The sequence below is a fragment of the Nicotiana tomentosiformis genome, chromosome 5 (assembly GCF_000390325.3).
Source record: "Nicotiana tomentosiformis chromosome 5, ASM39032v3, whole genome shotgun sequence".
Classification (NCBI taxonomy): domain Eukaryota; kingdom Viridiplantae; phylum Streptophyta; class Magnoliopsida; order Solanales; family Solanaceae; genus Nicotiana; species Nicotiana tomentosiformis.
Window position 1 is genome coordinate 119,926,618 of NC_090816.1, and position 26,677 is coordinate 119,953,294.

Below are 26,677 nucleotides of genomic sequence, written 5' to 3' on the forward strand. Positions count from 1 at the left end.
TATTTTGACAGCGAGCTATATGATATCATTTTTTCCTTTTTGTTTTTCCAGCAAAGATCCAATAGTAAGGTCCGACCCGATTTCATAAAATGGAAACCTTCTGTCTGCCCCGTTAAAATTCAGGGTTTATCACTTAAACCCTAAACTACACCTCTGCAATTTCACTACTTTCTCCTTCTCTTCAAAAAAGAAAAAAATGGCGGCAGCAGATACAATTGAGAACATGTACGACGTCGCATTGAAGCCTCGGCTACTTCGGTCCCTTCTCAAAGAGTACGTCCCTGACCTAAAGCATCCGTTTCGGAACCCTTCAGTTCTCTCCTACGTCGTTTCTACCATTAAGATTCAGCGCTTACTCTCCGAATTGGCTCCACCGGAATCTGATCAAAAGTTGATTGAAAACTGGACGTCCGCTGTCGATTCATGGATCAACCGAGTGCTCGCTCTTGCCTCCAGCGACACGGTGAATAATCTTAAAAAACTGTTATACTCTATGAATTGTCCCTAACTACATTCATTTGTTGCTTCTATGTTTGTAATTATAGTTTGAAAATTTAATAATGATGAATCGATAATAAGAAAGCATGGAGTTTAAGAAAGCACAGAATTTTAAGAAAGAAAGAAAAAGACTTTTGAAATGTGTGGTCTAAAACAAGCTACTCGTGTGACCTAGTGGTAAATGAAGTTGGTTGAGAACCGTGAGTGTCAGGTTCAAATCTCAGTGGAGGCAAAATTTTCTTATCTTTCCAAGCCTTAGTGGACCCTAATTACCTGGAGACTTGTTATTGATGGAAGGTACGCAGGTATTCCGTGGAATTAGTCGAAGTTCCCGCAAGCTGGCCCGGACAAACGGTTATAAAAAAAAAAGTAAATTGTGCTACGTAAATTGGTCCAGAGGGAGTAATGTTTTGACCTTTTGCAGCAGGGTCTGTTCCTTTTGTCAGTTGAATCTATTGACAGGATAATGAAAACCTTATTCTGGTTTTGACATGGTTCCTATAAACTGATAAAGCATTTTTTTTTTCTTGAGCTGATAACATGGTTCCTATAAATCATATTGCAGTTTATGAACTTCGTTATGTTGGATTTTATGTGTTGTGTAATAGGATTAAGAGTTGTTTTTTTGGTGATTGTTTGTGTTGCAGCCAGATAAATGCTGGGCTGGTGTATGTTTGCTCGGGGTGACGTGTCAAGAATGCAGTAGGGAGCGTTTCTTAGCTTCTTATGCTGCATGGTTTAACACACTCTTACTCCACCTTCAGGTATTCAAGCTAATGGTTTATTGATAAGAATTCTTTGTGTGATCTTCATCTGTTTAGTGAGTTATGTAAAAAGGATTCACATTCCTGTTTTAGTTAAAAGTTCAAACATTTGCCACTCATTATGGTTGCCAAATATTTTTTCTCATAGTTCGTGTTAGATGACGGAGTTTATTAAATATTTGACTGAGAGCGAAAGAGCTATTTTTGGCAAACTTAAGGAAAAAACTGCTCAGGTGTATAGTTCAGGGACCATTTTGAACCTACCTCCAAACATAAGAGACCATTTTTGTCATTTTCTCGAAAGAGTACCTTTAGATGTTATTATATCTGTAGGGAGTAGAACTATTTTCTGGAATGCAGGAAAAAGGGTGTATAAGTTGTGTTGTTATCATTATCAACTATACCTCAAGATGACCTATTTCAAACAAAGCAAAAAAAAAAGAAAGAAAACTATACCTCAAGATGACTGATCATGTAGATAAATTGACATCATCGGACTAAAAAGTAGAGTAACTGGGACTTCAAACCTCTGAAAGTTCTAATCATTTATTTGACTCAGCCTGATAAATTGGTGCCTTGGTATTGAGCAGGTCAATCCTATATGTTCTATTCATTAATCAGTGAAGATTAGCAAACAGTAGATTGACTACAGCTAACCTCTTATAATCTTTGCCAAAGTGTTTATTTATATGAATGTGAAAAATTAATGGACATTCCTTTCTTTTTTGTTTGGTGGGTACTTGGACTAGTCCCCTGCAGATTCCCACTTTGTGAAGGTAGCTTCTTGTGCATCCCTGTCAGATTTATTCACAAGGTTTGTTTGGTATTTTTGATGTTGAATTTTTGTTTTGTACTCAATGAGTCTATGTTTAACGGAGAGGGCTATTGGTTGCTCATAACTTGGAAAAACTGTTTTGATGTATGTTAATGGAAACCTCTTGCTTATGCTTACACCGTTGATGGTTTACGAAATCATTGTTTTCTGTGCAACATAAGGAGGTTTTGTGTAACTTAGGTTTGCACATTAAATTTCCTTTCTGATCTTAATGGTTTCAGGAAGTAAACTACTCATCATATGGATTTTTTCCAGTATGATACGGCATTTATGTGGAGTTAGTAGCTTGCCCACCGTCCCAGTGATATGGCTATGGGGTTTAAACCCTGAAAGTAGCTGCTGCAGCGAGTGAAATATTAAGATTTGGTGCATAATGTAATTGAAGGAGCACCTTAATTAATAAAGTTGGAGCTCGTGTAACTAATTTAAGAATGCTGCAAGACTGAGCAGACATAGACATTTCCGGTTTTTTTGATGTTCATATCTCAGGATTAGCTATTTTACTTTGTAAATGTTCAGGCTGGGAAAAGTGGAAAGTGTTTACTTCCGTTTGTGCAAACTAAGGAACAGAACTAACACAGACTGGTCAACATTTTTGCAACTTACTTGGCAAGCTTTTTAATTGTTTTAAATCTGTAGCAAGTTCAATGTTTCTCCCTTGGGGCATTTTTGCAACTTACTTTGGCAAGATTTTCAATAATTTTAAATTTGTAGCAAGTTCAATGTTTCTCCCTTGGAGCATTTTGCCCTTTAATGTAAATTCTGTTGGATAGCATTAGTCTGGCAACATTTATGCAGAGGCCTGTAAGAAGGGTCTAGGCTGGCCTTGCGACTTTTGATGATTTGTCTGATAAAAAAGAAATGTGCCTTGGCCTTTCTGAATATCAGGTTGAGTGGATTGCCCAATGCAAAGAAAGATGGTATATCACTCGGTACAAAACTTATTCAACCATTATTGAAGCTGCTAAATGAGGATACATTTGATGCTGTATGGGTTAGTAAAACTAGCTGAGCAGTTCGTTATTTGAAGTATTCAGTTAATTTTGCATACTGCGTAGGAAGTGGTTGCTTGCCTTTGTTTTAGAGTTTTGACATCTCTTGCAACCTGTGCAGGAAGAAGCTATTTTTCTGTTGTGCACCATTTTAGATATCTTCCCATCTTCCATTCAACGGCATTATGATGGTGTAAGTTCTTTGTTGATTTCATGATTTTTTCTTTTTTCTTTTTACTTTGCGTAACATTAAAACTACTCTAAGGATTGCTCATTCGGATCCAAGTTCATAATGAATCAATGTCTAGTTTGTTCATCAAGATCAAGATAGAAATGGAAGCATGAGATACACTAATTAAGGTTATTACGAAACTGTTTCCTGTGATATTATTTTTTTTCTTCTTATTGATGACATTGGTTCTTGGGCTCGCATTCATTTGCCGTTATTCTAAGGTTTAGATTGTTGTTTCTCTTTCTAACTTTTGTTCTTTGGAGAATCCTAATCATGATATTGTGTGTATTTCAATATAGATGCATTTGTTAAAGTGGTAATTTTGGCAGGTTGAGGATACTGTTGTTTTGAGGCTCATGTCAGGCAAGTGCAGTCCTAGTATGCTGAAGGTGAGACAAAAACCAGACGGTTTATTTGAATTCTAGCTGGAATGTGATATAGCCAAAGCAGAGGACTCATCTAGTTTTAGTTTTCAGAAGCTTGCTTGTTGCTTGGGTTTGCTACCAATATCAAGGGGGGACGAGGATAGCTGGTTATTGATGATGCAGAAGATCATGCTATCAATCAATATTCAGCTGAATGCTGCCTTCCAGGGTCTAGAGCAAGGTGATTCTTGAATATTGATCGACTATCCTAACTAATCATGGCAGGAGCTCTAACTGAGATTCATCTTTATAAATATATTTGTAGAAACTAGAAGTACTGAGGCCATGAGATTGCTGCTTCCCCCTGGGAAAGACCCACCGCCTCCATTAGGAGGCCAATCTTTGTATAGTCAAACTTCAGACAAAATGATGAGGCCTGAGCACTTGCAAATCTCCAGAATCTCTACCCTGATCTTTTGTTGTTGTAAATTGCTTACTACTTCTTACCCATTTCAGGTCAGAATCTGTACATACAACTTCTAATTTAATGAGAGTTCATGATCAATTTTTTTTCCGTAGGAGTGGTGCAAGTTATAGAAGTATTTGAGGCAATATCTTGATTTTTTCTCTCTCTTACTAGGTGTCTATGCCTGTACGTCCATTATTAGCTCTTGCTCAAAGAGTGCTGATGGTTGATGGTTCCTCATCACCAGGCATCTCCTACATGACTACAATGAAACAAGAATTTATTTGTTCAGAACTCCCAGTCTTACATTCACGCATATTGGATCTTCTTACATCGATTGTTAAGGGACTGGGCAGGTGAGCTTTTCCATATTTGTTCTTCTATCTTGTTTCAGTTGGATAACCTTTATTCATTTCGCTATCTTTGTCCCAAAGAGTGATGATTCTCTTGCGTAGGATAAAATACCATCTCGGGTATGCACGATCCAACTGGATCATTATTAACGTGTCTGTTCATGTTTTAGTTGTAGTCCTGTACCTTTAATAATTTGGCTAATCTGACTTGTAGAAAGATCAATTTTCGCACGGTCATCTTAAAGTAAGGGAGTGAATAACAAGCCTGATCATGGGGGATCAGTTACATTCACCCGTTGGCCATCTTGGGAAAGGAGAGGAGAAAAGTCCTTTTTTCTTAATTTTAAAAAGTCTTTATTAGTCACTCTTCTTTGTTTTCTTAAATATCACCATTTCTCTGGTTGTTGGCTAAGTATGTGTTTGTTGTATCCTTGCTTCACCTAATTTTGACGCTACCTTTGGTTTTTGAACGCCAACCTGCTCTGTTGCTATTTTCTATTGTTTGATAAGTTCAACCTGTTCTATCATTATTTGGCCTTTTAAAATTGTCTATGTTTTCCCTTTTTGTTTTTTCCTTGATTTCAGTCAGTAAATGTTTTATTCTGTTAGAATTTAAATATTATGGTCGAGAACTAGTACATACTTGGATAAAATGTTAGTAAACCTTATAACACATGTTGGGCGTTTACCCCATGCATGGATCTGTAAGACCAATTCAAAAGAAAAGTCTAGTACATGTTTTTTCAAAATTTACTTGATTATTGAATTTTATTATGATTCCCGTTTCCATATTGGATAATTTATTAGAGGGATACTAACACTAAAGTTGGGCCACTTTTCTCTCTTTTGCAGCCAGTTGCTCCCTCATGTTGCCTCTATAATACGACTCCTAACCAACTACTTCGAGACGTCTGCTTTGCCAGAGCTAAGGATAAAGGTGTACGCAATTATGAAAGTTCTGCTGATGTCACTGGGGGTTGGTAGGCATTTTAAATATTTGACAAGTTTGTACTTCTTTCTTTTGGCCTCTGTTTATGCAAATAAACATCTGCCTAACCTAGAGGCTGGGTTGTCGCATTTTAAATATTTGACAAGTTTGTACTTCTTTCTTTTGGCCTCTGTTTATGCAAATAAACATCTGCCTAACCTAGAGGCTGGGTTGTCCTTGTGCATGTCCCTAAATGCTAATAAGCTTTACATAATTTAGCTGAGACAGTAAATAAATCTTCTCGGAACAATGAGATAATTTTCTTCGGCGCACTGCATGCAGTCAGTCCTGAAATCATTATTCCTCATTAGGTAGTGGCTTCTCCCTAATTCAAGGAATCAGTCCATGTTCTGTGCTCTAAATGCAGAGTTTCTTTAGTGTTATTCAATACCTCTTGTAGCTATAATTACTGGGTGGTAAATATTCCATATATGTATCACTAATATATTATATATATGTTGTAAGCCTTATGCTTGCTAGAAGTACCTCCAGTAGGGAGTTTCCAAATGATAGACAAAGTAAATATCCTGGGCTTTTTTGTTTAGAAGAAAAGTTATCCTTTAGTATGAAAGCTTTAGTCAAGCTCAAGCAGGGAAGTACTTCGTCTTTTGTTAAGCTTACTGGCAGGTGATCAGTGTTCATATTAGATTCTTATGTTCCATTTCCCTGTATGTATGTCAGTTAAATCTAGTGCTCCGAGCTGGCTGTGCATTCAGCGGAGTGGTGATTCTGATAGTGGTTGTGATTTTGATTACAAGTCTGTCGCTGACTGCAGCAACTTTAATTTGGCAGGGATATCTACACACCTAACCGATGTGATTGTTAACAATGCATTGATGGATTTGGATGAGAGAGACATATCTCCCATTGCACAACAGAAGTTACATCCAGAGACAATGAAAAAAACTTCCCACAAGAAGAGGAAGCATGCTAGTACAAGTAATTCGCTTGAGGAGCAGCCTGATAGAGATGTTTTTGAAATGGAAATGTCCCCAAACATGGCTTCATTATCTGTTAAGATAGCTGCACTAGAGGCATTGGAAGCCCTTCTTTCCGTGGTATGCTTAATTTTGCTCTCACTATGGACTTCTTACAAAATGTGGTTTTTAAGAAAAGAGTTGTGATTTAATTTTTTAAGTTTTTGTAAAGAGTTGCAAGCTGTTTTGTAATAGCATGAGTACTAAAGTTAGAAGATAAGGCTGATTCTTTGTTGAATTTGAACTTTTAAAGTTATAAAAGCAGTGTCTCAATTTGGTAATATCATATAAGAAAAAGTATTGAAAAGTGTAAAGAAGTAGTTTTATGTTAGAGATTGACACCATCTTTGGACAAATCAAAATAGAAAGTAGGGCTCAAAAAGGGAATGACTCGACATTTCTAATGCCTGGTAATCAATACTTCCATGAAGATTCTTCAACAGTTATTAGAGGGAATATAAGCATACCCTCATTATACTTGTTAAAGCTTGGCTCTCTACCTGCATACACAGACAAAAGAATTTCTAATGCTTGCCCTTCATTATACTTGTTAAAGCTTGGCTCTCTACCTGCATTCTTGCCTGGGTGCTTTCAAAGTTTAAATTTTAATGTGAATCAGATATGTGGTTAGAGAAAAATATTTTCCAGCTATTAGCTTGTGAAAGTGGCTCTTCCTTTTTCTTGAGAAGAGATTTTAGCCTAGGTTTGTCTTATTCTTGGGATGACTGTTTATGTTTATTCTGAATGAGCTGATTTTTCCTAGAGTGAGCTGCACCCTGGAAGTGTTCATTGTACATCAGAAAATCGTTTATGCACTCTCTTAAGCATCTGCAAAGTCAGGAGATGGTACATGGGAGCTTCAATTCCTTAGTTCTCAGTTGAAAGCATCCATTCAGTTCTCACTTGAAAGCATCTATTTCTTATCACTTTATACCTATATCTAATCCATTTTTTATTAATGATTATCTTACTTGATTTTACTGCTGCAATAAGGTTTATTTGTCTCTTGATTTTAATGTCTATTGATATTCATCTGATATCCGAGGTAGGTAGTAGTCCGTAACATTCGTTCACCAATGTGAGTCTGCTTGAGTCTGTCATTATATTTCTCATATGCTATGAAATTGTTTTCCTTTTAAATTGGTACTCGTCGCCCGCTTGTCAATCTCCTTAATCCATATAATAATTATAATTGCATTTAACATAAATCATATTCTAGGATAATAGTGAGTACATGAAGATTGCATACTGGGTTATATGTTGCTATGGTGCCTAAATTACAAGTATACACACGCATGCACACCCATCTATTCTATATTACCCGCTTTTTCTCATTTGTATCTATCTCCAGAAGTTGTTCTTGATGGCAAGTATCTTATGTTTGTCATTTTAAGGGTGGTTCTTGGAGACCCGAGAGTTGGCGAGCAAATGTTGATCACCTTCTTTTGGATGTTACCAGAAATGCTTGTAAAGGAGGGTGGGCCAAGGATGACAGAGGCGAACTGGTTCCTGGCTCACCGACCACTACCTGGGGAGACTATCAAATTGCAGCTTTACGAGCACTTCTGGCTTCTCTCATCTCTCCTGGCCGCACTCGTCCACAACACCTATCTCAGGGGCTTGAACTTTTTCGCAGAGGTAGGATTGCGATTTTGTTGAGGTGACTGTACATATATTTTTTTTAGGAACAGCTGAAACCTTCTATGCTATTCCAGGCATATCTAAAACAACTCCCTTAGACAATACACAATATAGCAACTATTGCGCATGAAATCTATTAACCAAGCTGCCGTGTGCCTGACACAGTCCTTGTCAGTCTTCTTCTGTCTCGTTTGCTAAATGTACTAAAAACATACTCTGATCAAGTAGAAGTTAATATTCTTGAGATTGAAAGTTAAACTAGTAGATGTATGGGCATGGTAAGAGAGGAAAACTATGTGTTGAAATTTTGATCTCATAATGATTTGTAAGTTGCATAGCTATGGGGACTGGAATTTTTAACAATGGTTTGGCCTAGCAGTTGCTCTCAAAATGATTGAGGTGGTGGCTTGAGAGTGGGTGGTGCTTTCTATTTTAAATACCGCTATCCTACTGACGCATTTGAAGAACATTTACTTCTAAGGATGATCTTGCTGTTCTCACCTCGTAGTTCCCTTATCTAGTTTGGCATCCTTCCAATTTTTTGCAGGCTGTTTCAATGAATTACCTGTCGTTAATTTGTTGTTAGCAGGGGCTCAAGAAATAGGAACTAAAGTTTCTGAATGTTGTGTACACGCTCTTTTGGCGTTGGAAGTGCTTATACATCCCCGGGCGCTTCCCTTGTTAGATCCCCAGTCCACTGACAACAATTATGAGGTCAGAAATAAGTGGTTTTCGGGGAATTTACACATCAGTGACCGTGCAGCAAATAACACATTCCACATTGGCATGTTCAGCAAGGCCCCTGACGAGCCAGACTCTTATAATGATGACCTTTATGAAAATTGGCTGCGAAATGGCGAAGATTCGGATACCGTGGCAGCTGATCCTGGAAAAGATACGGATAAAAGTAATCTACCCCCAGAAACATTGAAAGATACTTTATCAGGAAAGGTTCCATCTTTGGATACCACTGCTATAAAAGTTTCTGAAAGTAGTAAATTGGTGGAAGTAGCGCCTGTTACTGTTGCGAAGAAAGGCCCCATGGATAGGGATGAGGTCATGGTTGAATCACAGCTATCTGAAACTATTGCTTCAATTGGTGATGGGAAAAACAGTCTTCAATCCAGTGCCCTTGTTTCTGGTGGCAACACTTTAAATCCCATGGGTAGTGAAGTTCAAGCAGAGAAACTAGTCTTGGGCGCTAAGAGTGATGTGGTATCTCTAGGATCGGAAAAGTTCATGGACAATGCATCAAGAAAGGAAGCGGCGGAAGCTAGCGTAGATGGATTTGCTTCAATGATGAATTTAGACAGAGGTAAAGGGTTGATGCATGAATCAGATAACGAGTCCATGGAGTCAATTCCTGATATTGTTGATGTTGAGCCTGATTCTGATTAAATAGAGAACGGCCTACACAATGGTGCATGTTTACTGATTATGTCTCGTATTGGGTGGAAGGATGTATTTGCATTAGAAAATCATCAGTCCCCTCGCCTTTTCTCTAAGAGGGAGATTAGGGACGAGTTGATGGCTTTATCTCTAAGAGGGAGATTACGGACGAGTTGATGTATCTAGAGGTTACCACCCTCTCATGATCACAGTTTGGAGTTGGGATGGGTTATTTTTCCAGTTTATTTATGTTATCCTTGCGTAGAGGCTGTATCATTTTAATTTTTATATAGGAGTGATTTAGCTCACTTGTGGTCGAACGTTAAAATTGTAACTAGACCACATTTTCGAGATTTTTGAATTAGGTGAAGCACATTGGATTGCTAGGTGCGCAAGAGTTACTCATTTCAACTGTGTTTCTGTAAGCTGTACCATCCTAAGCTTGAGGATCAAGATGAATCCCAATACAGTCCTTGACAAGGATATGCCAATTTTGAAATAGAGGATAGTGTTTTTAATGTGTTTTCTTCAATGTGTAGTCTAGCTTTATTACTTCACTATTATATGCCTTGTTCTTGTTCTATTTAACCTCCCAAGAATCATGCATGTTTTAGCAATATGATCACCATTCACAAGGTTAATCACCCTATAAATTATTCTTTCCTCAATTTTATTAGGTTAAAATAAGCAAAATTTCTTACTTTATTATTTTCTTCGTTCCGATGTATATATCCATAGTATTCAGGGTTGTTTCAAAATATTTAATACAATTTTACAACCCAAAAAAAATCGTTTTATACAACTTTCAATAAAAACTTTTAACTGCCCAAATGTTACGTTGATGTAAAGTTTTTTTTCCCCCTAACATATTAACTTTTTGACCAAATGCTTTTAATATTTTCTTACACTGCAACTAGAATAATACGTAAGCTCCGATTCTTTTTTCCTCTGAACGCAGTCCTTCCTTTATAACCTTTTAAAATTATTATCATAAGCTTCGTGGCTATTCAATATTGTCATTTAATGTAGAATAGACGGAGTAGTATTTATTTGTATGTCACACTTATTATTATAAATTTTAGGGAACAACTACGTCAAGAAGTAAACTTCAAAGGAGTAGTCGAATCTTTAAAACACCAAAGGTGGTGATGGGATGAATAGAATCATTTCAATCTTAATTAGAGATTTCGGATTCAAGGTATGTGAAAGCAAATGAACATTACACTCCATGAAATCAAATTGAAAAAATGACCCTCTATAGTCCCTCAAAATTTTAATAGCTCATGTTTTCCCCCATTGACCCGAAATGTCCCTCCGGCCCAAACATATTACATCTAATAGCTCGAAATGTCTATTTTATATATTTTTTATATAGTGAGTCTATTTTGTATATATTGTATATAGTGACAGTCTATTTAGTATATTTTTTGTATAGTGACAGTTATTGTATATAAATTGCATAGTGACAGTCTATTTTGTATATAAATTGCATAGTGACAGTCTATTTTGTATATATTTTGTATAGTGACAGTCTATTTAATATATTTTTTTGTATAGTGACAGTCTATTTTGTATATATTTTGTATAGTGACAATCTATTTAGTATATTTCTTTTGTATAATGACAATTTATTTTGTATAGTGATAGTCCATTGTATATAAATTGTATAGTGACACTCTATTTAACATATATTTCAACGTTATGCATAGTTATCTGAAAAAGAACAATCATAAAACTTCGACAATTCAAAAAGATAATTCCAATTAGAACAAATTAATTCAAATTTATCATTAAGGAGAACTCTAGTTATATAGCAATTACTTTACCTCTAACATAGTCACGAGATGGCAACTCGAGCATCTCTTCGCACCAGCGTCATAGGACTAAAAGAAAGATGGCGAACTGAAGACAAAATTTTCTCAAACTTGTTAACTAATTTAGAGATGGCAGCGGCGCGATTGCAATACATGTTCAGTCTTAACCCGAAAAGACTTCAATACACCCCGCCCTGCCATGTATAACATTTTTTTTTTGTGTAACAATATCTTGACTAAAAATAAAGTCTATTAAGTGCATGTAATATCGATCTTACTACAGGAAATATCAAATTGAGAAAGTAAAGACTGATATTTATGATGGGTTATGATAATTATTTGGATGGTGGAGCTGGACATAGCAAAGAGGCAAAATGAAAAAAATAAGGTGGGTTAGTAAATGCTTGATGTAGCCAATGCAATAAGTTTTTAGTTATAATTTGCAATCATTAGCGATTGTCTTAAGTTAGTGCGGAATGACCAATTATGTTTTATGTCTGAACCTCATTCAAATTAGCCTTTAATGCAAGTAACGGACAACAAATAAAAATAATTTTTAAAAAAAAGAACTTGTAAAGCAGTCAACTCTGGCCTACTCATAAATCGTACTGCTAATACATTCATAGGCCGATAAAGTCAGTTAAGAAAGTGATCGTTTCTTATTTTCAACAAAGTACTGAACTGCCTTCGAATTTATGTGGTAGAGCCCCATTCAATTGAAAAAAAGAAAAAGAAAAAACAAAAACATTAATAATCCAGACATTATTTTAGTTTTGACTGATGTCTTTCAGAATTCAAACTAGATTAATAATTGCATGCTATCTTGAATTAAGAGGAGATACACTAATTACTCGCCCAAGTATTACTTCTTTCATTGAAAAAGTAGTGCCGGGGTTGGGAGTAAATGTCCAGAATATCTAATTGCTTAATGTAAAATTGAACATGAATTCCTTTATTCTTTTGACGTAAAAGTTACAAATTTAGATACTAAAAGAAATTCTAACCTAAAATACTTAATTTTTATTTTTTTTAAAAAGCTATTAAACTCCCTTAACAAAAATAGTATCTCATAAAATAAAATGGGAAAAGAACAATAAGCACATCGAATTTGACTACACAAGTGTGACTTTGACGAATGTAACATATGAGAATGAGAAAGTTGGTGAAGAATGGCTGCACAGATGCATTTGGCCATCCAAGAAAGTGCACACCAAATGATTTTTCCTTTTTAATTTCTAAAATACAGATTTTTTAAAACATCCAGACTATCTTTTATTCTTTATTTTGTTTGGTCCTACCAGGGCCAACTTCTATATTATCTCATGCACAATTTAATAACAATTAAATTATAATTTTTTATTAAGTACAAAGCTACCAAACCAATGCATGTGTTGCAACAACAACAACGACCTAGTGAAATCTCGCTGGTGGAGTTTGGGAAGGATAGTGTGTACGCAGACTTTACCCCTACCCCGATGGAGTAGAAAGTCTGTTTCCGAAAGACCCTCGGCTCAAGAAGACGAAAAGAAACAATATCAGTATCACCAATAAAAACCATCGGAAAAATAATATCATGGAAATGAAAAAGTAGATACAAAGCAAACGCGATAGATAGTACATAGACCCGATACTATGGAAAATAAATTAAAGGAGTAGTAAGACATAACATTGCCACTAGCTAATATCGACAAAAATCCTACCAGACTAGCCTCACAAAGGTACGAAGTAAGGGAGACTCAACTACCTCCTAACCTACAACCCTAATACTCGACCTCCACAATTTCCTATCAAGAGCCATGTCCTCGGAAATCTGAAGTATCGCCATGTCCTGCCTGATCGCCTATCCCCCATACTTCGTAGGCCGTCCTCTACCTCTTCTCGTACCCTCCAAAGCCAACCGCTCGCACCTTCTTACAGAAGCATCTGGGATTCTCCTTTGTACGTGTCCGAACCATCTGAACCTCACTTCCCGTATCTTGTCATCAATGAGAGTCATGCCCATCTTATCCCGAATATCTTCATTCCTAATCTTATCCATCCTGGATTGTCTGCACATCCACCTCAACATCCTCATTTCTGCTACTTTCATCTTCTGTATATGTGAGTTCTTAACAGGCCAACACTCAACCCCTTACATCATAGCCGGTCTAACCACTGCTGTGTAAAATTTACCTTTGAGTATCGGTGGCACTCTCTTATCACACAAAACTCCAGATGCTAACCTCCACTTCATCCACCCTACCCTAATACAGTGTGTGACATCCTCGTCAATAACAAAGTTTGAAAAAAACATTAGATTCCCTCATTTGTGCAAATACTGGTATCCAAAGATCTTTGTGCATCAATGGAGGATACACGTTTTAGTAAGGATATCATTTGACACTACTTGGCAAAAAAAGAGAAAAATTCTTATATACGTGTGTATAAATAATTTTTTGTTCAAAAATAATGTATATATATATATATATATATATATATATATATATATATTTATATATAGATGCAGATATAGAATTTAAATATTATGATTGACTTTTTAAGTTTTCAACATTGAACTTTTAAAATTAGGAGTTAGTAAAAATTTGCTAGAAGTTTAATAAATTTTTACATATATACCTATACTTCATATCAAAAATATTGAACTCGAATGAATTGTCGTCGAAGAACTATGTCTACGTACCCCTATATACGCACACACAATAGGGTAACACTGTTTGAAAAGTATAAAAATGAATACTTATTCATTTACATCCCGGGGCGGATCCACCCGTTAGGATGGGGTAGTATGACACCCACTAGGTTAGTAAAATTATCATATATTTATGTAAAAAAAAATTAAACTAGGTTAAAATTTGATCCTGCCACCCCCAATCGCAAACTAGACAAATGCGTCATGGCTGATACATATTTTTGAAATCTTTTCTCGTATGTAAAATTCAAGTTCGAGTTTTCTTGAACCTTGTCTGATTTTTCCTTTTGCGTTGTGCTTTTTATTTCCTTTGTCCAAGTCATTTTCATTTTTGGCTACCTCCTAATTTTTTATTTGTCGTTTATTATTTTTTATATTTTTTCCTCTATTCTATTGTTTTATATGTGATCTAGTAAAAACTCTAAATTAAAAAAGAGCCTCCAAAATTTAAAATTTTCATAAAATAAGCATTTCTCTTAATCTCAAATATTTTTGTTTTTTTCTTTCAAAATCGAAAAACTTGGATCTTGATGGAAAATTTGGTTTGGGATCAAATTAATTTTTACAATATCTTTTTTTATTATAACATGAAAATTTGTGCTATTCTATGATTGTTAAATACAATTTGAATCTCTTTGCTATTAAATTGTGATGAATATTTTGCAAGCATTGCCTACAAAAATATGAGATTTATGATTTAAATTTTTGGGATTTTGTAACTTATCTAATTGTACTTTTACTTATTCTTATTGGTGGAATTTTCTTATTGAAGATATTATTTTACTTGTGCAAATTTATTTTTAGTATACAAAAAAAGATGTAATTTTCTAGTGGAAATATTGATTTTATTTGTGTTATTAATAATAAATGTGTAATTTCTTCTTTAAAATACTAATTACATTTTTTTTTTGATGTTTGAGATGTAATTTCTATACCCAGTGAAACCCCACAAATCGAGTCTACGAAAGAGGTATAATTTTCATATTTACAAATAAAAAATACTTGTTAAATTGTCTGAATAAACTAAAAAAAAATAAACCAAAGAAACGTTCAGAATAAATTCTATATTAGTCATTACAAGGTGTACATTAAAGAAAATTGTGGCACCCGCCGCCTTTAGATACTAGATCCGCATCTTTTTATATCATGAAATAGAATCTTAAAACTAACATAATCTCGAGATCCAAATACACTTGCAAACCAAATGATAACAATAAATAAACACCAGTTGTGCAAAATTTTACATTAGCCACTGCTGTGCATGATTTGCAATTGTGACTGATCAGAGAAGAGAGGCAGACGCACATTATAGGTCTGAGGAATTATCGGCACCCGAAAATTTCGGTAAAAATTATATGTATACTTGTAAATAGCTTTTAAAAAAATAGTCAGATATTAACATAGACCCCATATCAATCTTTATGAATAATGATAAATTTAATTGAACGTCATGGTGACTCCACAATCGTCGAATCCCGGGTCCGCCCTTGTGAGAGACGCTCAAATAAAACGTTGTCTGCGGAGCTCAGGATTTTTTGTATGACTAAAAAAATAAAATAAAAGAGGAAGTCATCTTGACAGTGTATTTTTGTGTTTCGTGGATTGATTACGATCTAAATCTAATACTTACTAATAATAGAACTCCACGTTTAGTCACCCAAATACAAGGTTTCAAAATCCACCATTGACCTTTATCTCTTATCTTTTAATTTCTTAGTCCGTGTCATAAGCTATTTATATTCCATAACCGAAAAAATATATAAAATTTATATATTTTTTGTATATATATATATAACATACATAATGTATATATACAAAAAAAAAATACAAAAACTATACTTTTTTTGACTATTATATATATTTTGAGTGCGGTCATACATTATCATTTTCCTTATTATTTATGGATCTACTCTAAGCTAAAAAGATATCCAATTTTGTTCCTGTGATAACATGAGAACAACATATTTTTTTATAATTACGAAATATTTTATGTATCAGGCGGTCTTTTACCTGAAAACAACATAATATAGTACATATTATTTGGTTGGTAGCATTGAGTTGTTGAATTTGGAGGTGGCTTCCATTGAGAAGTTACGAAGAAAGTATTATTCCATGATTCTCACACTTGTGAAATCCAAATTTGAAGATTATTTCTCATCTTGTTAAAAGATGGATATATACCTAATCTTTCCATCTTAGAATTTTGAGGACTTCAACCATCGACCTACACATTATAACAATAGTCATGAAAATTCATGAAGTTAATAGTGACTAATACAGTGTATATCAATAACAAGTTCAAATTTTTTTATTATTTTGACTAAATATATATTTATAGTTAAACAACTTTAAAAAAATATATAAATATAGCCGAACTTACTACCTTAATTATGTTCTGTTATTTATCTAATTAGACCTAATATTCTAATTTTCCATTGGCATCTTTGAATTTGAAAATCATAATTGCACAATTAAACTTTACTCCAAAACAAAGTAGAGAATCCAGACATTCTAGTTTTCCTTTTACATTAATTTTGCCTTTTCTGAAAACCTTCACCAATGATTTAATGAGAAAATAATTTAACATACTTTTTTGCAATTTGAGTAAAAATCAATTAAAACTAAAAACCGCATACGATTTGAAATAAAACTACAAGAAAACACTTAGGACCGTTTGTCCATAAATTTTCCTCCTTTTTTAGGATTTCTTTTTCTTCAAAAAACTGTTTGACCATATAATTTGTAAGTTTTTGAATATTTTTCGAAAATGAGTTTTCCAAAAATCAAAAGTGGTTTTGACAATTTTTTCAAGTTTTTGGGAAATAATATATTTTCATATTCACAAAACTGCAATCTTTTATTAAGTGAAATATATGTCCAAACATAATTTCAATTTTTAATACCATTTTTCAACTTAACTCCAAAAATTATTTTTTTTTTCAAAAATCATGTATTCCCTCCGTTTCAATTTAGATGACAAGTTTTTCTTTTATTAGTCCGTTCAAAAAAGAATAACACATTTCTTTATTTAAAAACAATTTAACTTTAAACTTTTCATTTTACTCACTTTACATCTAATGAAAAGCTTTTATAACCATATAAGTACCATGGACCCTTTTGCCCCTTAAGCTTTTAACACCACATATTTCAAAAGTCTATTTTTAAACTTTGTGCCAAGTCAAACTATGAGACCGTTTGTATTGACTTTAAAAAGTGATTTTTCAACCGAAATAACTTTTAAGCCAACTTATTGCTTTTAGCTTGTTTTAAGTAATTTTAAACTTATTTTAAATATTTTTTTAAATTTTGCCAAACACTAAAAAAGAAAAAAAAGCTAAAAGAGTTTAAAAGTTGATTTCACAACTTAAAACACAATCCAAACACCCTCTATATTTTTATGTCCAAATTGAAACTGCGGGAGTTATAATTTTTATGTCCAAAATCCAAATCATACAACCAAATATACTCGACTTATGTTTTTTATTGGGTCCCACAACACATGTTGTTTCGCTGGGCCCCGCAACCCTTGTTCCAAAATTTGATGCCAACGAGAAATAAACTACTACTTGTTTGTCATTCAACAATGGAGGTTCGCAGCCATGCTCTTCTACACATATAAATAAACATATCCAAATTAAATCAAAAACCAAACCCACATTCCCATTTTTATAGATCTAAATTCCCCGATTTCCCTCATTGGAATTATCGCCTCTCTGCTCTTGATTTTTGGCCATGGCAGAACAACAATTACAGAATTGGGTTCTTATGGTGACTGCTCAAACACCCACTAATATAGCAGTGATTAAGTATTGGGGAAAGAGAGATGAGGATTTAATTCTTGCTATTAATGATAGTATTAGTGTTACCCTTGATCCTGCTCATCTTTGTACCACCACAACTGTTGCTGTTAGCCCTGCTTTTGATCAAGATCGCATGTGGCTAAATGGAAAGGTAATCTTCTTCTCTTTTTTTCCCCACTTTTTTAGTGTAATATTGTATATAATTTGATGGGTATTTGTTTTTGTAATTTTGTTTGGGTTGATTTGTGTGGAAAATAGATTGGTTGGCAGCTCATATGTTCAGAAAGTTCAGTTTTTGATGAGGACAACTGATAATCTCTCTGTGTATATGTTTTAGTAATTTCTTTAAATATTTGATGAGTATTTATTTTTTAATTTTTTTTTGTGGGTTGATTTGTGTAAAAGAAAGCAGTTTTGGTAGCTCAGGTCTTGTGAAAGTTGAGTTCTTGATGAGTAAAAATGATAATTTCTCAGTTTATTTAATAAAAATAATGATGAGTATATGTTTTTGTAAATTTTTGTGGTTTAATGGAAAGGTGGATTCTTTTTACTTTCTTAGTGCAAATATTTTAAAATTTTGATGGGTATTTGTTTTTTGTAATTTGTATGAATGAAAACTGTTTTGGCAGCTCAGATGTTGAGAAAGTTCAGTTCTTGATGAGTAAAAGCTTCTATTCTTCTCAGTGTATTAAAGAAAAAAAAATGATGACTATATGTTAATGTAATTTTGTGTGGTTCAATGGAAAGGTAAATTCTTTTCACTTTCTCAGTGTAGATCTTTTAAAAGTTTGATGGGTATTTATTTTTGTAGCTTTGTTTGGGTTAATTGTGATAGAAAGCTGTTTTGGCAGCTCAAATATTGAGCAAGTTCAGTTCTTGATGAGTAAAAATGATAAATTCTCAGTGTATTTAATAAGAAAAATGATTGACTATGTGTTTTTATAATTTTGTGTGGGTCGATAATGTGAAAGAAGACTTTTTGAAGCTGAGATATTTTAAAGTTTTGATTCCTGAAAAGTAGAAATTTCTCATTTTCTCAGTGTAAGTTTATTGAAAGATTGGATAGACATTTGTTTTTGCAATTTTATACGTGGTTGATTTATATGAAAAAAGGCTGTATGCAGCTCAGATGTTGGAAAGTTCAATTCTGGAAGAGTAAAAAATTCTCATTATCTCGGTGTATTCTTTTTCCAATTTGATGAGTACTTATTCATGCAATATTGTATGGGTTGATTTAATGTGAAAGAAAACTGTTTTGGCAGCTATAATATTGGGAAACTTTTAGTTCTTGATTAGTAAAATTTCTCATTTTCTCAGTGTAAGTTTCATTTTAAAAGTTCTGATGAGTTGTAATTTCTCGTGGGCTGATTTATGCGAAAGAAGACTGTTTTGCAGCTCAGATGTTGGTAAAGTTCAGTTATTGAAGAGTAATATTTTTAAATTTCTTGAGTTGAGTTTATTAAGTTTAATGGGGATTGATCTTTTCCAAGGAAGAGCATTTTGGAAGCTCAGAGTGGATTCTTACCTGCACGATCATATGATCTTATGCCATGAGAGCATACAGCTATGTGTTCTTTTCGCTGTGTGTGACTACATGTAATAGAATCAAGGAGGTTCTTGGTATTCTTTGTTAGTTTTCTACCTTATATGGAGGGGGGGGGAGGCAATTCTAGTTTAATAGTGCCTCATATAATTGATCATCTTCTCTGGTTTCGCTGCAGAAATTTGTAAAGATAGACATGAGGAAAATAGATCTGAAACAATAAAATTCATTTTTGCACAGTCTTAGAAAGCTGAGCTCATTAGATTTCTTCCTTTCCCTCCTTTTTTCAGCAAGGAGAAAGAACCTTATGCTGTAGATTTTTATATCTGGATCTTGACATTTTTATATTTATTTTTGCTCATTGTGTAGGAAATATCCCTATCTGGAGGCAGATATCAAAACTGTCTTAGAGAAATTCGAGCTCGTGCCAGTGACGTTGAGGATGAGAATAAGGGTATCAAGATCGCGAAAAAGGATTGGCAGAACCTGCATGTGCATGTTGCTTCTTACAATAATTTTCCTACTGCTGCCGGTTTGGCTTCCTCGGCTGCTGGTTTTGCCTGCCTAGGTATGATTGACAATTTCTTAACTTCTCTTTTTGATATCCAAGAAATCCCCGAAGGCCAATGGCACACGGTTTGACACTCGGTCAGTCATGGGCTTGCCCCTCTACCTTCTTCCCTCAGATATCATGTTTTTGTGTAGTAATCAACAATAAAATTCTTAAGTAGGCTGACTTAATCTTCAATTCACAAATTTCATAATGAACTTTTATTATCTTTATAGACAAAGGGTCGAAGAAGATAAACACAAGCAGAAGCTCCATCTCAATGCAGTCATGCACATGCATATGTAATATAGATTGGCAACCATGGATAACTCTTACCACTAACTCACCACCAACTTGGATACAAAATAAGGCAACATTCATTAGAATCCAAGAAGCTCAAATGAACAGATAAATGCACTACCTTATCAGCAACTTCATTCTTTTAAAGGCCACTTAGAAGATATTAAAGTCACACAACATAGTTTCCAGATAAATGAGATATCTATAAATGATATACAGGAAAGGAACAATGTTAAAATGAAGTTGATTTGTGATTGGCATCAAGTGAAGCTCACATTACTTGGTTACTATAGAATATGCATGAATAGAAAATGGCAACACTGGTCATCCTGTAAAAGAAAGAGTGTGGACAAACAAAAGCTTACACTTTCCATTAACTAAATAATCTATCAAGGGTCTTTTGAAACTATTTTCTTTGCCAAACAACATGATATGTTACTGATCATAGAACCAACGGTCATGCTACAAGAGAAGTACCTACGATACATGCAGCACGTAAGCAGATATCGAATATATCCTAATGCCTTCTGTCAAACTGGAAAAAGTACCAAAATTATGGAACACTCCAAAAAAATGCAAGGAACTTTGATGTTTGCTAGTTGAAGTCAAGTAACAGATTTAGCACAGTAAAGACTCAACAAAACGTCTAGCATTATATACTTAAAGAAACAAATTACTTTCAAGTATTATAGACCACACTAAAAGCTAATGTACCAGAAAATAGTATAAATTACAAAGTAGGATCAGATCCCAGCACGTGTAATCTGTCTGCACCTTATACTACATGAACAAGTGGATGCATAAAACTCTTGAAAAATAGTACTCCAATTACTTTTCAAAGTTAATTTATGATACTCAGGTCTTCAAAATTAGCAGTCATTACATCAATGAAATAAAAAAATAATAATAAAAAAGAGTCGCGAATGGATTGAATACAAGTTAAAGAATTATCGCTCCTAGGGTTTTGGTCTATTGGTAAGATCGTATTATATAATGTGATTAGGCACGCGTCTCAGGTTCGAACCCTCTTATTTCTTTGTTGCTTTCTCTAATATTTAATTTATTCCGGAAGTTTTGAGACAACTACAACTAACTTATGTCTCTTACATGCAGTTTTTTCTCTTGCAAAGTTAATGAATGTGCAAGAGGACAACGGGAAACTTTCTGCCATAGCAAGGTAATTCATATCAGTCATGAATTTTTTGTAGCTGGTTTTGTTTTCCCACGTTTCGTGTCATAGAAGATTAAAATTAGTTTAATGTTAAACTCGTCTAACTGATCTTTATTAGCTGTTCCACTACTTATTCAATAGCTTAAATAAATAATCAAAGTGACAAGATTCATTACTTCACGCACAGGCAAGGTTCGGGAAGTGCTTGTCGAAGCTTATACGGAGGATTCGTCAAGTGGATCATGGGAAAAGTATGTCGAGCTCCTAATTTGGTATTGTAGCTTCTCTCGGCATGTATTATATCTTCTTAGTCTTTATTAATTTGTTTTCCAATGTATGAAGGAGGAAAATGGTGGCGATAGCATTGCTGTTCAGCTTGTCGACGAGAAGCATTGGGATGAGCTTGTTATCATCATTGCAGTGGTATGTACTTCTCGTCCAGATTATAATTATTTCTTAAAAAAAACTCAACAAGTTATACGTTATTGCTAGGCAGTAAGAAGGGGGAAAATTCTGTCTCTTTGTCTGTTTCTCCTATTTCTAGATTCAAAAATATCAAATGGAAAAATTATATAAGGCTCAAAACTTCTTCTATTTTCATTTTCCCACAAGATAATTCACGGACGAACAAGGGTAAGGCTACTAAAGCTGCTGCTTTAGGCCCCAAAGAATTAAAAGCCCTCAAAGTATTGTTATTATATGCAGAACTAGTAAATACACGCACTATAAAATAAAAATTAAAGTGTATGACAAATTAGTATTTCGTATATCCAAGTTAGCCATTTATGTCAATATATTACCTTGGTTTAATTTGTCAAAAACTTTACTGGCATTGAGTAGTTTAATACAAAGTTCTAAAATATTAGACAAAGTTATACCTTTGAAAACTTGAAAAAAATGAAATAATAACTTAATATAAACAAAAGGTTTCAATTTCTTTTAGATTTGGTTGAGGTTATTCAAATGCATGAGTAAATTAAGTTATGTTTCTATCTCTATATGGTTGTTACTTGTTGTATCGTATCGTATTGTTACTTTAAATACGATGTTTGTTTTGATTGTTACTTACATTTTATTGTATCGTATCGTTAATTCTGTCGTTACGTAACGACGAAATGTGCCACTTTATGTAACAACCGATTTGGTGTGGTCGCGTCGTTACCTTGTCTTTTTCTCTCAATCTCACCCTTAATTATTGTTAAATAATTTTATTTTATCATTTATCCTACCTTTTTATATAGTCATTTTACCTTGTATCATAATTTTTCTTTATAATATTGCAAGTTTATTCTTCATATTGCTGGTGTGTGATATCATGAAACGATGGCAAACGACACAATCCATCCAAACATTGTATTCATCAAACGATACAGTACAATACAATACGATACGATACGATACATTATAAAACGATATGTAACAACCATCCAAACAAGCTGTTAATCTGTAAATATACCTACCTCGTCGATTTTGGTTTTTCCTTCTCCGCATACATTCATTCTAGTTGCTTTTTCTTGGTTATGACGATTTCGTTTTTCAATTTTGACTGATTTTCCTGTATAAACTCTTTTTATTTCTTTAAAAGAAACATTTGAAGGAATTAATTACTAAGAAGATTAATTTATAGATTTTCATCTCAAAGAATTAGAAGAGTGATCTTTAAATAAAAATATGGATGCATTTTATTAATTTTTTTGTGATATTTTATTAATTTTGGCTTTATGCCACCGATTTTATTGAGCCGACTGAGATCTTTCTAATTTCAACTTTTGATTTTGTTGTTTCTGTTTTCCAAGGTTTTGCAAGATTTGTTTAAAATGGTTATAAACATTTCCATCATCAGAAAAGAAAAACGAATTTATCAATTCGCAGCACATAAATCTTAGCTCCATGACAAAAAACATCGGGAGAAGAATTAGGAAAAGCAGGAACTCTCAAGAACCAAACACTACTTAACTTTTCCTTTTTGTTTCTTCTTGTGGTGTTTGTTCTTTTTCTCCTAGGACGATACTTGCATGTGCATTACTTTTGTGCATTTGTGATTTTCAGAATAATATGTGGAACAAAAATCTAACTTAGCCCATTGGAACTGCAACTCCTTGAGACCTAAAAATAGGAATTTCTTTGTGGGAAATAAGGTTGTAGAGAAGAACTTGGTTTCTATTATTATTCTTCTAACGAGCCCCTTCTTGTAATGAGTCCCTGATTCAAGTTTTAGATATTTGAAAACCCCTTCTTTTAGAAATACCCAGTTCCGTTAACGTGAGTCAATAGTGCTATACTGGGAAGTGGGAAATTGGAAGGGAAAAAGAAGGAATATTCTGCTTTTATTTCCTGCTAACTAATCTAGAACTTTAAGTGCCACATATTTGTGTACTTGTACGTGCTCTGAGTTTTTATTTCTTTCTTTCCAAATGGCAAACTTATTGCTACTGTACTTCCAACTTCTCACCTATAACTGATTCCTAGTTCTCCAATACCAACTTTAAGCTGCTTCAGTAACTCATTATTCTTGATAATAAATTAATGAAGTTTAGTCAATTGAAATACACAAGCGTTGATCATTGGAATAACTTTTGGGTGCATTTTTTGTTTTCAGCTCCACAAAATAAACAGGATTCTGAACTTGCATCATCTTCTAAAATAAGATGTGTGCATAAATGATGATGCAATCAATTTGATCGTGACACTAACTAGTCGACTTGTGCCTTTTGATCTTTCTCCCTTTAATATTTGCTATTACGTGACGTACTTCAGGTGAGCTCACGGCAGAAGGAAACAAGTAGTACCTCAGGAATGCGTGATACTGTTGAAACCAGTGCACTTATAGAACACAGGGCAAAGGTATTCCTTGTACTCTGGATTACATTTGAATTTTGCAGCTTGACACATCTTCAAACAATATTCTAAAAGATCTCCAGCTTATTTTCATTAGTTCTTTTAATTTAACCTCCGTTAAATTGGTGACGCCGTATCAGATGTTTGACTTTTCATTTTGTATTAATTATTGCAGGTAGTAGTACCTAAACGCATTATTCAGATGGAAGAAGCTATACAAAATCGTGATTTTCCAACTTTTGCTCAACTGACTTGTGCTGACAGCAACCAATTTCATGCAGTTTGCATGGACACCAGCCCTCCAATATTCTACATGAATGACACATCTCATAGGTAAGTTGTCTTAACTTCAGCCTATAGCTTGAGTTGTCTTGTAAAGTAATTTTTTAGAAGTTCTGAGCTTGATGATCTCTAATACCGGAAGTTGGAGAAAAAGTAAGTCTTGACGGCGTGTTAACTTTTTCAGGGTAATTAGCTGTGTTGAGAAATGGAACCGTTCAGAAGGAACTCCACAGGTTTTCTACCTTATCCTTCTCTTGTTCTAATAGATAATTGCATATTTGCATGATCCGGTTCTTCTCTTTTACCGAAGAAATAAAACGGCTCACCAAGATTTTCAACTTTTTGAAATATCGAAGTTACTGCAGGTTAAATTGGTCACACAAATTTGTACTTGATGGAGAATAGTGGAACCAAAGTTATTTTAAACATAAACACGATTATTTCTTTCCGGAGATCTATCTTTTTTTTTTTTTTTTAAATTATATTCCTAATGGGTAGTAAGTGCTTCCTTCATGACATACCTCTCCCTTAAACTTTGTACACCTTTGTGTTGAAGATACTGCTTACTTCACGATGCATCCAAACATTGACATTTTCTTGTTTTTGAGCTGGTTTTGACACTATACCAAACAACTTTCAGACTTATCTCAAATCTTTTGAACTTTGATTCACAATTCAGTATCAGGCCTATTAGCCTTGTTGCTGACTATTATTTCAGTACACGTTTTGCTTTCTCCTGCAAATTTGCCATCAAAGGTAGGTGCAGTGTAGCATTAATAATGCATATTCCATTTTTAGTTAACATAATAATGTTTCCAGGTCGCATACACCTTCGATGCTGGGCCAAATGCTGTTCTAATTGCACGTAACAGAAAGGCTGCCACACTTATGCTTCAGAGGCTTCTCTTCCACTTCCCTCCAAATTCAGATACTGATCTAAACAGGTATGCGTGCCATCTAAAAGATTCAAAGTTCTAATGTAAGTAAGAAGGAAGTCATTTCGAGAAAATATTTTTCGGGAAATAACTTATTTTTTTAGAAAATATTTTCCGGTATTTGGTTTGAGAATGGAAAAGTATTTTGCAAAAAACATCTATTAAAGATTGACAATAATATTAACAAACCTAGAATGTTTTGACGAAATTTTTGAGTATTAAAGATTGATTATAATGTCGAAGTGCTAGTTAAAGTAGTGATATAAAGTTACGATTTGAGATAATTGTAAAGGAAAATGATTTATGCCAAAAAGTAAGGGAAGCCATTTTCCCCTTTGTAATGGAAAATATTTTCTTCCGTAACCCCCCCCCCCCAAATGATATGTATTCTGGACCTTGTGCGATCAACATGCAACCATTAACCATCTTCACTGCTCCTCGTTGTTCTTTTTCCCTTCTCTCTCAGCTATGTCATAGGCGATAAGTCAATTCTGAAGGATGCTGGGATTCAGGATATAAAGGATGTGGAAGCATTGCCTCCTCCACCTGAAATTAAGGACAAAGTTCCAGCTCAGAAATACAAGGGTGAAATTAGCTACTTCATCTGCACAAGACCAGGTAGAGGTCCAGTTTTGTTGACGGACGATAGCCATGCTCTCCTCAATCCAGAAACTGGATTGCCCAAGTAAAAGATCAATTTTTTTTGTACGAATGTGTTTAGTACTCGGGGGCAACTCCAAGTCTTGAGATCCAAGTGTTGCAGCCTCTTTAGCCTTTAAAAGGTGGATGCTGCCATTTTAACCTGGTTTTAGTTTGGATGAAATTTGAATTCAAAGCTTTTGTTTGTAGCTTAGGTTCCTGTATTAGTTTTCAGTTGAAATAGTTGTGTACTCTTTCATCTTTGAGCAATGAAATAAAAGTCCTCAAATCTGTTTCTTTTAGAACTCAAAAGGATCTCTTATATTTTCCCCTGTAAAATCTTGCAATTGATTATCAACCGTCCTCTCTTATTAGATGTTGTCTGCTTTCCTTCTTGAGTTGTGTTAATATTATGTGTACTTTCTTGAAATTGTATTTCTAGTATAACTTAAAGAGTTAGCATGATTCTATTTTTACTTGCAGCATTTAGAAAAAGTTTTAAAAAAAAATTTGAAAAAAAAAAAAGAAGAAGAAGAAGAGAGGCAGTATTGCTGTGTTTTCCACATGTTACTCCCTTAAAGGGAAAAAACTTGTGTCCTCGTATTTTCTTAAATCA

The 26,677-nt window shown here is 34.1% G+C and overlaps 2 protein-coding genes across 3 annotated transcripts; both read left to right on the forward strand.

The window, feature by feature from the left end:
- The first annotated feature begins 135 nt into the window (after positions 1-135).
- On the forward strand, positions 136-10,018 carry LOC104120309 (uncharacterized). Of its 2 annotated transcripts, none has more exons than XM_009632050.4 (13): positions 136-463; positions 1,146-1,262; positions 2,012-2,076; positions 2,986-3,085; positions 3,211-3,282; positions 3,651-3,710; positions 3,798-3,927; positions 4,012-4,202; positions 4,327-4,508; positions 5,358-5,485; positions 6,286-6,551; positions 7,865-8,108; positions 8,701-10,018. In XM_009632050.4, the coding sequence occupies exons 1-13, from the start codon at positions 197-199 to the stop codon at positions 9,507-9,509; spliced, it is 2,631 nt and encodes an 876-aa protein (XP_009630345.1). In that variant the 5' UTR covers positions 136-196; the 3' UTR covers positions 9,510-10,018. The 2 variants fall into 2 exon arrangements, with proteins under 2 accessions (XP_009630345.1, XP_009630344.1); XM_009632049.4 differs by having other exon boundaries at positions 137-463; positions 2,986-3,091.
- A 7,553-nt stretch (positions 10,019-17,571) lies between these two features.
- On the forward strand, positions 17,572-26,350 carry LOC104120310 (diphosphomevalonate decarboxylase 1-like). The gene is made up of 10 exons (XM_009632051.4): positions 17,572-17,954; positions 19,716-19,914; positions 21,310-21,373; positions 21,555-21,618; positions 21,710-21,790; positions 24,125-24,211; positions 24,381-24,538; positions 24,672-24,720; positions 25,307-25,431; positions 25,889-26,350. Exons 1-10 carry the CDS (start codon positions 17,736-17,738, stop codon positions 26,109-26,111), a joined length of 1,269 nt encoding a protein of 422 aa, XP_009630346.1. The 5' UTR covers positions 17,572-17,735; the 3' UTR covers positions 26,112-26,350.
- Positions 26,351-26,677: the final 327 nt, after the last annotated feature.